Raw genomic sequence first — 13627 nt, forward strand, 5'->3', positions numbered from 1 at the left:
TGACACGGTGACAAAATTCATCACCGTTCTCGTCCCTGTGGATAACCACGGGAAATAATCCCATGTCATTTTCTAGTATCTATTTCAACCTCGGTCCTTCTACACCAGCATTCTTCAACGCAAAGCTTGCGGGTCAGGAAGATGGTTTCCCACGGTTATCCGCGGGGACGGGAATGGTGATGAATTTTGTCACTGTGTCATTCTCTAATTCCAACGCTGTATAAGAATATGGGAATTACAAATTGATTGATGGCTTGTATCTTATCTGTTTCTTGTACAGGGAGTTTGAAGTTAGTTTTCTCTCATACCCGCTGCACAAGATTTGCTTTGAGAGCACAAGCTCTTGGCTTCAGTGACTGTTTTCTTTCTTAAAAGAACAAGACCTGTGGAACAGAAGCTCTGCCATAATGGCTGCCAACTCATCGGATAGCTGTTTGCCTACTTTTAGCCTGGTCTATGTTTCATTCTAATGTTAAACCACAACTATTTCCTCCATCCTGCTTAGGAAAGATGTCTCTAATACTCCGAAGTGCTGAAATATTCCAGTTATCTCTAGCAAACCAGCTTGGTATTGCTTGCATTTGTGGATTTTCCTGAAAGGCTAAATCATCTGACACCGACCAGATGGCAAATAAGATAATCAGCCAAAATAGATTTGGCCACAAGTGTTTTTCATTTTAGCATGAAGGCCATACCATTATTATTTTTTTATTTTTTTTTAAAGCCACTTTGCTGTATTTAGTACCACTTATGTGCATCTTTATGATGGACTTTTTTGTTTTTCCCTTGTGATGTTTTGCTGTTTCCCTTTGTCTTGTTTTTCACACCTGGGAATTGGCAGCAAAACATACTTTTTCCTTGGTTATTTTTAAAAGATTAAAGAGAGCTGGGGGTGGGGGTGTAACTGTAGTAGAATTCTTTCTTTACCCTGTCTCCTCTTCAACTGGCGTTCCTCTCATGGACTCTGAAATAACTGCTGGGAAAAATATTTCCACTTTGAAATATTTTCCAGTGTTTTTCCTTCCAGGAGTGTCCTGGCTTGCTGATATTATCTATCTTTGTTAAAAAATCACCTGCAACTTTTTCCTTTGCTTGTATTTTCCTGGCCTCCTCTCCAGAAGCTTCTTCCCTTGTTTATATCATGGAGACATTTTATAACAGGTTATTCTGGATGCAGTTAATGGTCTCTGAAACCCTTGTGGAGAAATCAAGAGTCCTAGGATCTTACTTGGTAGCCACTCAATGAAAACTTCAACCATATCTTGTGATGCTCTTGCTAAAAGTAAATTGTATTTATTCATCTGGGCTTTTATTCAAAATGATATTGACCTCACACAGGTCTCTGGAAGAGGAGGTGAATGATAATGCATGTTTTAATTGTTAATGGTACTGTACAAAGGTGAAAGTTTAGTTGGCATAGGGAAATTTCTAACCGTGGCAACTGATTTGTTAAAGATAAATAGAAAAACAAAGCCCCTTCAATAGTCCTATCATGAAATTCTTCAGATAGACATGTACTAGCTGGGAAAATCCAGACAGGTTAGATCAGTGGATTCAAACTCAAACCCTTTGCAGGGCCACATTTTGGATTTGTAGGTACTTGGAGGGCCTCAGAAAAAAGTAGTTAATGTCTTATTAAAGAAATGACAATTTTGCATGAGGTAAAACTCTTTATAGTTTATAAATCTTTCCTTTTGGCTATGTCTTAATAATAATGTAATTTATAGCTAAAGAGACACATGATCAAGAAACTGTTTTATTTTTGTGATTATGATAAAAATACCGAGGGCCTCAAAATAGTACCTGGCGGGCCGCGAGTTTGAGACCACTGGGTTAAATGTTTGCTCTGAAACAGAATGTGTAGAAAAAGTTTTCTTTTATCAGTAAGTGTTCTCTGCACTGGTAATAATGTAACATGACACATATGCTTAATGAACTATTCCAGTTGGAACATTGGACACTTCCACATCATTGTACAAATGAAAACCCCAAAGCGAAGACTTGCTAAACATATATGAGTAGTGGGATAGCTGTCTCACCATTTACTACCTCCAGCTTCTCCGCAATCCCTGGTTTTATAGGAGGTTGCTAAGCACTTGTCTGCTTGATTTTGCAGAGTGATCTCAAACAGTATCCAGCTGCTAGTTCAGGATCTGGATGCAGCCTGTGACCCAGCTCTCACCGCAATGAGTAAGGTAATTGCAGCATGCAGAAGTGATGCCCTACTTTCACCTCATGTAGTACAAAAAATAAAAGCAAGTACAATGTCCAGTCCAACCAAGGCAGTTTTTCATTAAATAAGCATAATAACATACAGCCCCAACAAGGATCCAAGTGTGAACTGCCTTCTTCAAGGGACTAACAAAATTACTGATTATAAAACCAGAAAGGCTGTTGAATTAGTGGTCTATTATGAACTTATCCTAAAGTCAAGGACACTACAGCATCATTGCTGACGGATCAATGCCAAAGGTAAATATATATTTAAAAGCGCACTAGAAATGAAGACGCCAACGCAAAGTAATTTTGTTAGTCCCCTGAAGAAGGCAGTTCACACTGCCAAAAATTGAATCCTTGTTGGGACTGTTTGTTATTACACTTATTTAATTAAAAACTGCCCTGGTTGGATTGGACATCGTACGTACCTTTTTTTATACTGGTTGTTTTTGCATGGCAAGTTATACTTCCTGCTGTTCTTTGGTGCGCTACATTCATCTCATGTCACCTTTGGTTCCTTTTCTCTTATGGCATCCGCAAGGGGCAGAAAGCAAGTGGGCTTTGCTCCAGTTCCCATTGCACCCACTGAACCAAGAGAGAGCCCTGGGAGGGGATTCATACTGTTGCAGGTTGGCTGGAGGGAGGGGGCTTGGAGGGGAATAAAACCTCACCAAAAGCTATGCAGATCCTGGCTGATATTTAGCTGGGACCCACATAAGCTCCAGCAGCCAAGTCCCTTTGAACTAGTCTTGACTATTCAGTTCTGGTGCCTGGACATGGTCAGTATTTATTTTTTTTAAAACCCCAAACACTGACCACTGCCAGCTGAATATTGGATAGTGTGTCTGGGCATTCCATTTTGTCTTAAGAATAGAAACTGTCTGCCCTACATTTAAAGTGATTTTAAGTGGTGGGATGGGCTCCTGCTCACGTAAATCACTTTGAATAGTACAACCGTTACAGGGAAGTACTTTTAAAACCAATAGGAGGAATTTTTTTTTCACTCAGAGAATAGAAAGCCACTGCTTTCCCTGGATTGGTAGCATGGACTATTGCTACGTCTTGGGTTTTGGCCAACCTGGATTGGCCACCATGAGAACGGGCTACTGGGCTTGATGGATAGTTGGTCTGACTCAGTAAGACTATTCTTATGCTCTTATAGTGAGCTGGTGTGAAAGGTGGTGGTAGAGTTGTGTTAAATGAAGTTGTATAGGCAAAGACCCAGAGCTTATCTTCCAACCACTTCTGATCAAATCTAGGACATAGCACACAAATGCCTAACAGATTGAGTGGGGACATGATCGAAACATTCAAGGTACTGAAGGGGATAGACTTAGTAGATAAGGACGGGTTGTTCACCCTCTCCAAGGTAGGGAGAACAAGAGGGCACTCTCTAAAGTTGAAAGGGGATAGATTCCGTACAAACGTAAGGAAGTTCTTCTTCACCCAAAGAGTGGTAGAAAGCTGGAACGCTCTTCCAGAGGCTGTTATAGGGGAAAATACCCTCCAGGGATTCAAGACAAAGTTAGACAAGTTTCTGCGTTGGTAGGGCTAGTCTTAGTTAGGGTGCTGGCCTTAGACCAGAGGGCCGCCGCGTGAGCGGACTGCTGGGCATGATGGACCACTGGTCTGACTCAGCAGTGGCAATTCTTATGTTCTTAGTTCTTGGAAGCAGAGATAATAATAATAATAACAGTTTATATACTGCAGGACCGTGAAGTTCTATGCGGTTTACAATGATTAAAAGATGTTACAGATTGAGTGAAATTAACAAAGTTCAGAGTTAGTGATTAACAGTTCTAAAGATCATTTGTTGAGGACTAAGATTGTATAGGTCAGTTACGTAAGTACTTCAGGAACAGATGTGTTTTTAGGCGTTTCCTGAATTTCCTATAAGTAGTACGCATGAGCAGTTGTTCCAGATCTTTACCCCATAATGCTATTTGATGTGAGAAAATGTGGTGTTGACTTTTAAATTTACAACCTCTAACCGGCGGAGAAACAAAGTTCGGATGTGAGCTTCTCCTATGTCTGTTGGTTGTGAAAGAGAAAAGGTCTGTTATATATTTAGGGGCTAAGCCGTAAAGTACCTTGAAGCAAAAACAACCAAACTTGAATTTCACACGTGCCTCCATAGGCAGCCAGTGTAGAAGTCGATAGGAAGGAGAGATCATAGTAAAGTAGTAAATGGCAACAGCGTTAATGGTCCATCCAGTCTGCCCAACAGTCGCACTCTTTATTAATTCATGTTTATATTGGCTTTCTTTGACATTTCTGGACATAGACCAAAGAAGTCTGACCGGTATTGTTTTTAGGTTCCAGTCAAGGCTTGTGGAGCAGCACTGTTTGGCAGTCCCTACATGGAAAGGGACATCGTAGTATCTCCTGTCTCTAGCAGCATGTTTGTATGTAACAAAAACTGTTCAACACATTTTCATTGATGATGTGTAAAATTACTTGGGACAAAGGCTTCTTTCTGTTTGCTACAATCAAGATGTGATGAAAGAGTCTGCAATAGGAAGAGACTGCTAGATAATCTGAAGGGTGATTTTAAGAGTCAGCTTACTTCGGTAAATTGACCTGTCTGAAAATTGCCAACACTCAGTCTGCCTGAAACTATGTGTGGGTTTCCATAGTGCATGCGCTTTTAACCAGATTGTTAGGGGATGTTCTACAGGTCAGGAATAGGGTAGAGGGAAATAGCACATGTTTTCTATTACTTTAAATTCTTTGATTGTGTACCTTAATTAACATTGTGGCAAAATACAATCCAGAGACTTAGTTCTTAGATTTAATTAACTGCATGCTTTCAGAGTAATTTTTTAAGCAGAGTCAGTACATGAAAAAATAATCATGAATAAAATAAAGAAGTGTGTTTGGAATCCTCTGAATGTCGGTATTTGGCTAGTAAAGTTCCTTCTTTTATGAGCTACACACAATATGGAGTGTCATGTACTTCTCATTAGAAATCGCCTTTCTGTTCAGACTGGAAATCCTCCAGTTTTTTGATTTGGTAGTAGCTACAAAAAGGAAACCACAACATGCACATTCTATATAGACTGAAACCGTTATTGGCACCTTGTGATTTCAGAGTGGTTGTGCAGGGCCTAATTCTGTCTAAATTAGACTACTGCAATTCCCTCTATTTAGGCATGACAATGAATGCAGCGACCAGATTAATCAGTGGTACCCCAAGAACAGCTTATATTACTCCAATTCTAAAACAATTACACTGGCTACTCATAAAACGAGTGCAATGCAAGGTGTTATCATTAGTTCACCAGGTGTTATATGGGATTGCCCCTGTCTGATTTCTAACACTGTGGGAGGTTTACAAACCTGGAAGAGACTTGAATTTGGTTGGAACCAAATAATTAATAGTTAACGTGGAAAGGGGAGTACGTTATGTGGCCACAAAATCTAAATGTTTTCAGTGGCAGGAGTGACCTTATTGCAGGGGTGTCCAATGTCGGTCCTCGAGGGCCGCAGTCCAGTCGGATTTTCAGGATTTCCCCAATGAATATACATGAGGTCTATTTGCATGCACTGCTTTCATTGTATGCTAATAGATCTCATGCATATTCATTGGGGAAATCCTGAAAACCCGACTGGATTGCAGCCCTCGAGGACTGACATTGGACACCCCTGCCTTATTGGAATGCTTTGGTTGGACAATTGAGGCTATGTAAAGACTGCCCTAAATTCAAGAAATTATTAAAAACTCAGTTGTTCATTGATGCTTATATGTAGAGGTTGCAGCAAGTTCCATTTGTTTCAATTTTTGGAGGCATTATTATGCAGGATGTTCATTATTGCCTGCAGAAAATAATGTATGTTCTATGTGGACAAGATGTTAAATGTCGATAATGGTGGTTGGATGTCATTTTAATTTTGAATGTTTGCTACTTGGAAACCACGTAGAGCTTAGGTGGTATACAAATCTTTCAAATAAGTAAATGTTCTGCCTGATATGAGAATATAAAGTCATAGAGTTAAGGACCTGTTTGATGGCTTAATATTTAGTCACACAATCATATTATTATTTTGGATATGCTGATATAATGCTATCACAACCGGTATTTCTGGAGCCTAGATAGGTCTTGCAGTCTTATTCCATGCTCTCTTCCCAATCCTGAATGCATCAGAATTTTAGATAGCTAAGTTGAATACAGTTATTTATGCTTCTTAAATTAGGGTTACCATATTTTGGGCCGCAAAACCCAGGATACAAGGCCATGCCCCATTCCGCCTCTAGCCCCACAAAGCCTCCTTTCTTATTTCCCGACAAGCTCCGGCTGTGTCTGGGGGGCCTGGAGCATGCGCGGATGTGTGTGACATCATCCACACATGCTCAGAGGCCCTCCAGATGTGGCTGGAGCTCGTTGGTGCTTCCCAAAACCCAGACAAACTGCTGAGTATCGGAAAGTCTGTCCAGGCACCTGGACATGTACAGGTTTTCCCGGGCGTCTGGTAATCCTATCTTAAATGCCATCTGGTCACTGATGCAGTCCTTCTATTAACTGAGTGCCTGTAGACAGTTGCCTTTTACCTTGAACCCTTGCTTAAACAGAAAAGCAAGGGGAGGGGAAGAGAAGAAACCCATTAGTAAATGTCTTTTGTCAGAGTCACAAGAGCAAGATGGGGCAGATTCCCAAATGTATTTGAATGGTTTCACTCTTGAGATATTGACAAGGTTGAAGGGTCTGGATCAGCAAGTTTCCCAAGGTCAAGTTTATTTCGTATTTGACTGTAATTGCTGACCGTGAGCAGACATCTGTGCCTCACTGAAGCTATGTAAGCTTTGACTTTCCATGCACAATAGCATCTGTAGGTTGACTTCATGTTGTTGTTAATTAAGTGCAGCTTACATTGGGGAATTTTGACAGTTTACTCAATGGTGAGTGGAGTGCATTTTTCCGCTGCAAAAGCACCTCATCGAGCTGAACACATCAGGTGTTGCTTATCTGAACTGTCGGCTGATGTGGTGCCATTTTATGCCCTAGACAATACATTCTGTTCACTTAATGTCCATTGTTTAGTCTGGGCAGAGTACTGAATGAAGGAAAGAGCAGCTGCAAGGACATGGCTGGCTTCCTGTCTTAAGGCTTTGGAAGGTTAGCTTGGTGAAAGCCATATGATAGGCATCGGTGCTGAAGGAGTTTGCCACTCCTAAGGCAGCTAAGTTAATAACTGTCCTGTGAAACCAATGTTTATATCTGCAGGGATCTGTGAAAGAAACAGGGCAGGATTAATTCTTCGAGGGCTCCTAGGCACACAAGTACAATGGGGCCCCCTGGCCCTGCCCCGATTTATCTGTTTTCTTATTTACTTCTTTATTTCCACTTGTATTTCTTTCTTTCTTTTTTTTAAATTCAAAACAAAGATTAGCATACCAGTGCACAGTTTTTCTTCTGTGCCACCCCAAACATCTCTGAACAAATTCTTCTTCCTTCCCTTCCCACCTACTTACGCAAGACTTTAACTCTGAACCCTTTCCATACATATATAAAAGTGTTCAAATATATTGTAAAGCAGTAATACTATCTGAAATACTGTATAAGTCTATATTAATAACCAAATTTACAATGCCTCTCAACTACCTTACTCTATGTTAACCAACTGTAACCCATATGTATGGATAAACAACCAAATCATAGAAACATAGAAACATAGAAGATGACGGCAGAAAAGGGCTACAGCCCATCAAGTCTGCCCACTCTGCTTACCCACCCCCTGTCTATGCCCTAATGACCCAATTTCCTTATCTGTAACTTCTCTAGTATGGTCCACTCCATGTATGTTAACTTGTGAAGAAATTCAATAAAAACAAGAGAAAAAGGAAGCCAATATGGTTCTCCAACCTAGTGGCTGAAAAAATAAAGGCGAAAGAGTTGGCGTTCATGAAATATAAATAAACCCAAGAAGAGGAGAGCAGAAAGGACTACAGGGTGAAACTGAAAGAAGCCAAGAGAGAGATACGTTTGGCAAAGGCACAGGCGGAAGAACAAAAATTGCTAAAAATGTAAAAAAGGGAGATAAAAATTTTTTCAGATATATTAGTGAAAGGAGGAAGATAAAAAATGGAATTGCTAGGCTAAAAGATGCTGGGAACAAATATGTGGAGAGTGATGAGGAGAAAGCAAATGTGCTAAACAAATACTTCTGTGTTCACAGAAGAAAATCCTGGAGAAGGACCGAGATTGTCTGGCAAAGTTACACGAGAAAATGGAGTAGATTCTGCGCCGTTCACGGAGGAGGGTGTTTATGAGCAACTTGAAAAACTGAAGGTGGGCAAAGCGATGGGACCAGACGGGATCCATCCCAGGATACTAAGGGAGCTCAGAGAGGTTCTGGCGAGTCCTATTAAAGACTTGTTCAACAAATCTCTGGAGACAGGAGTGATTCCTGGGGATTAGAGGAGAGCAGATGTGGTCCCTATTCATAAAAGTGGTCACAGGGATGAAGCAGGAAACTACAGGCCGGTGAGCCTCACTTCAGTTGTTGGAAAAATAATGGAAGTGTTGCTGAAAGAAAGGATAGTGTACTTCCTTGAATCTAATGAGTTACAGGATCCGAGGCAACATGGCTTTACAAAAGGTAAATCGTGCCAAACGAACCTAATTGAATTTTTTGATTGGGTGACCAGAGAGCTGGATCGAGGACATATGCTAGATGTAATTTACTTGGATTTCAGCAAAGCCTTTGATACAGTTCCTCATAGGAGGCTGTTGAACAAACTTGAAGGGCTGAAGTTAGGACCCAAAGTGGTGAACTGGGTCAGAAACTGGCTGTCGGACAGACGCCAGAGGGTGGTGGTTAATGGAAGTCGCTCGAAGGAAGGAAAGGTGACTAATGGAGTCCCTCAGGGTTCGGTGCTGGGGCCAATCCTGTTCAATATGTATGTGAGTGACATTGCTGAAGGGTTAGAAGGAAAAGTGTGCCTTTTTGCAGATGATACCAAGATTTGTAACAGAGTAGACACCGAAGAGGGAGTGGAAAATATGAAAAAGGATCTGCAAAAGTTAGAGGAATGGTCTAATGCCTGGCAACTAAAATTCAATGCAAAGAAATGCAGAGTAATGCATTTGGGGATTAATAATAGGAAGGAACCGTATATGCTGGGAGGAGAGAAGCTGATATGCACGGACGGGGAGAGGGACCTTGGGGTGATAGTGTCTGAAGATCTAAAGGTGAAAAAACAGTGTGGCAAGGCAGTGGCGGCTGCCAGAAGGATGCTGGGCTGTATAAAGAGAGGCGTAGTCAGTAGAAGGAAGAAGGTGTTGATGCCCCTGTACAGGTCATTGGTGAGGCCCCACTTGGAGTATTGTGTTCAGTTTTGGAGACCGTATCTGGCGAAAGACGTAAGAAGACTTGAGGCGGTCCAGAGGAGGACGACAAAAATGATAGGAGGCTTGCGCCAGAAGACGTATGAGGAGAGACTGGAAGCCCTGAATATGTATACCCTAGAGGAAAGGAGAGACAAGGGAGATATGATTCAGACGTTCAAATACTTGAAGGGTATTAACGTAGAACAAAATCTTTTCCAGAGAAAGGAAAATGGTAAAACCAGAGGATATAATTTGAGGTTGAGGGGTGGTAGATTCAGGGGCAATGTTAGGAAATTCTACTTTACGGAGAGGGTAGTGGATGCCTGGAATGCGCTCCCGAGAGAGGTGGTGGAGAGTAAAACTGTGACTGAGTTCAAAGAAGCGTGGGATGAACACAGAAGATTTAGAATCAGAAAATAATATTAAATATTGAACTAGGCCAGTTACTGGGCAGACTTGCACGGTCTGTGTCTGTGTATGGCCGTTTGGTGGAGGATGGGCAGGGGAGGGCATCAATGGCTGGGAGGGTGTAGATGGGCTGGAGTAAGTCTTAACAGAGATTTTGGCAGTTGGAACCCAAGCACAGTACCGGGTAAAGCTTTGGATTCTTGCCCAAAAATAGCTAAGAAGAAAAATTACAAAAAAAAAATTTAAATTGAATCAGGTTGGGCAGACTGGATGGACCATTCGGGTCTTTATCTGCCGTCATCTACTATGTTACTATGTTGTAACGAAATAACAAGGTAAGCAGTCCACCAAAGAATCCAACATGAAACAAAAGAAGATCGGTAAGAACCTTGCTCCCAAGAACCATGCCCGATGCATTTTGACAAACAAGTCTAGTCAATGCTAACAGAAAACCATGTCTTTCATACACAAAAAACACAGATACACTCTCACCCAGTATGAAATAAGTAATCACAAACTAAAAATAGAAATATGTAGATAAAAGTTAAACTAAAACTGCCAAGAAGCCAAACTGCATTCAGTGAAACACCACAAAAACAATGACACATAGCCCCCTAATACTCTGCAAAATATAAATATAGCAGATGTAAATTTGAAGAAACTGCCAATCACTCACCACTTTACAAATTAACAAATAGAAATAAAACAAAACTTGAAAATAAGAATATACCATTTTATTGGACTAATCCATTTTTCAATTAACTTTCAGAGGCCATAGCCTTCTTCAGGTCAATATAGTATACTGCTGTTACATTATACTGTCCTGACCTGAGAAAGGGGGTTTTGGTCTCTAAAAGTTAGTAAAAAAATGTATTAAAATTAGTCCAATAAATAGATTACCTTATTTTCTGTTAATAAAAGTTATATCAATACAACTACAATACTATTTTATTCTAAAGCAACAAAAAATATTTTTTCTACCTTTTGTCATTTCTGCTTTAATCATCTTGTCTTCACTCACTTCTTTCTAGCCAGCATCTGTCCTCTCTCTGTCTTCCATGCAGCATCAGCCCCTTCCATTCACTGTCCGCCCTCTCCCCATTCCATATGGTATCTTCCCTCTTTCTATGCTCCTTACATAAACTGTCTATCCTTTGCCCCTTCTCTCCTTTGTACATGATTCATTTCAGCTTCACCCCCTCTCCATTTTTCTGCCTCCACCCCTCTCCCCTATGCTCTGGCATTTCTCTTCTCCTTTCCTTCCTCCCCACTCCACCCCATGCCCTGGCATCTCTCTCCCTCCATTCTCTGACACCTCCTCTCCCTCTGGTCTGGCATTTGTCTCCTTAGTTTCCCTTCCCTTTCCCCTTGCCCTGGCATCTCTCTCCTCTCCTGTCCTTCCAACTCCTCCTCCCCTCCATTATCTGGCATCTCCTCTCCTTCCTTTCAACCTAGTCTGGCATCTGTCTACTTCCCTTCGCCCCCCCCCCCATGCCCTGGCATCTCTCCCTCCCCCTACATGGTCTGGTATCTCCTTTCCTTCCCCTCCCTCCCAGGGACTTGGTATCTCTCATTCCTCTCCCTTTTCCTTCTTCCTCCTTCCCTCGCTCCCCAATTGGGTGCAGCAGCAGCATTTCTCTTCCCTCCTTTCCCTGTGCAGCAGCAGCATTTTTCCCCTCCCCCTTCTCTGTGCAGCATTAGCATTTCTCCCCCCCCTTACCCTGTGCAGCAACAATAGCATTTCTTCTGTGACTCCCTCCGGCGAGTGTTTCGCTTCTGGCCAGCTCCCTTGCTGCCTGCAGTTGCTTTTCCGTTCAAAGCCGCGGGCATCGGCTCCTTGCGCGATCTGCGGCTGCGTCGGAAGCATTCCCTCTGTTGTCAGAGAGAAGGCTCCCAACGCAGCCGTGGATCGCACGAGGAGTCAACGCCTGCAGCTTTGAACGGAAAAGCAACTGCAGGCAGCAAGGGGAGCCGGCCAGAAGCAAAACACCCACCGGAGGGAGGCACGGAAGGAAGGGAGAAGGTCATGTTGGGACTTGAGAGGGAGAGGTTTCAGGGAGCAGAGCTATCCAAATAGGTATAGTATGAGTGTAATTTTGTTGGAGTAATTTCAAATCAGACTTGTAGAAGTTTGCTTTGACAGCTGGTGTAACTTCAACATGTAACAGACTACAAATATGTGAGAGCTGTTACCAAATCGCCCACTAAATCTACTTCTAATTAAAGGGTAATGGATTTGATAAGACTGCCTTTCTGTGGTACAACCAAAATGGTTTGTGTATTATACTCAGGTACTATCTTTGTCCCTTGTGGGCTCACAATTTAAGTTTTGTACCTGGGGTCACAGAGGCTTAAGTGACAAGCTCAGAGTCATAAGGAACTGCAGTGGGAATAAAAGCCAGTTCCTCAATCTCTCAGCTATGACTTAATGGAGATTAATTAATATGCCAATCTGCTTTGGGGGGAAAGAAAAATGTTTGCATTCATTAAGCAAGTCTTGTTTTTTTGAACTTGTGTGACCCCTGATCCTCAAAGGAAACTCTTCTGCACTTGTATGAAATGATCTGCACTGCCAGATTCCTGTGTAACACAGTAGATGATGGCAGATAAAGAGATGAGTGGTCCATCCAGTTTGCCCAATAAGATAAAATTGTATTTATGATAGAACCTATCCACATATGATCTTGATATGTCCTTGCCATTTTCAAGACATATGAGACATTCACAGCAGTGCTGGTTTACATGTGCACTTTTCCATTTAGTGAGCTTTAGTGGGGAAGTCCCATTATTTAGTGAAGGAAATTCCTATGACCAACATAGCTTAACTATTCTAAATGCACATAAAATCACAATAAAGTGAGAATCTCTTTTTTTCCATATAAAATAAACAATTTTGTATAGAACCAGAATCCCTATTTAAGTTTTAGATAGCATGCATTTGTGGCCCCTGAATCAGTCTCCTCATACATTTTTAGAATAGTACATTCTTTGCCCAAGGATTGAATTTCATGTAGCCTCCAAAAGCAAAAATAATCCACAAAAATGATAGTTAACAAATATGGGGGAGCATAGCTCATGAAATTCTTTTCAAACCTTATGTGTGTTTGTGTATGTCCTCTTTAAAGGACAGGGGGATTAAACTAAGTATTATATGTTCTATACCGTCTGTCCCTCCCCCCCATGTCTTTGTTCATGGCTTAATCCACACTTCACGATTCCAGAAGTAGTATAGGGAAGATTGCCAACCAACATATGAACCCAGAAGTAGCATAGAGACAACAGTTACCCTCCATCTTAGCCACTGATACCTCAAAATCCCCAAGTACCTTCCTGGTTGGGAGGGTTTTCCATCCCCAGGGTTTGCAGTTCTGCTAGGTCCAAGGCTCAGTGATTACAGCTGACTATATGGTTTGTAGTTCAGGTTTCCACAGCTTGGAAGAACATCCTCTCCTAGCCGCAAAGTCAAGAAACAGGCAGAAAAATACAGAGAGAATGTATAAGCTCTCACTATTGCCCTACTTTTCTTCTAGCATGAAACCAGATGTTCAAGGTTTCAGTCGTTCACTTATTAGTTAGGGTGGGAATCCACCTACTCGGGGAATACGTCCATGAAACCTTCTCTGTCTCCCCAGCATGTGTCTGTATCTCTCATTATCAGCCTTAATGTTGTAATA

At 41.6% G+C, this 13627-nt stretch overlaps 1 protein-coding gene across 2 annotated transcripts in view; it reads left to right on the forward strand.

The window, feature by feature from the left end:
• Positions 1-13627, forward strand: part of VPS53 (VPS53 subunit of GARP complex) — a 229844-nt gene that overhangs the window by 185193 nt on the left and 31024 nt on the right. For both annotated transcript variants that reach the window (XM_033921549.1, XM_033921548.1), the window contains exon 17: positions 2117-2195. In XM_033921549.1, coding sequence (XP_033777440.1) covers positions 2117-2195 — 79 coding nt within the window. The remainder of the gene's footprint in view (positions 1-2116; positions 2196-13627) is intronic.

This window comes from Geotrypetes seraphini, chromosome 15 (genome assembly GCF_902459505.1).
Source record: "Geotrypetes seraphini chromosome 15, aGeoSer1.1, whole genome shotgun sequence".
Classification (NCBI taxonomy): domain Eukaryota; kingdom Metazoa; phylum Chordata; class Amphibia; order Gymnophiona; family Dermophiidae; genus Geotrypetes; species Geotrypetes seraphini.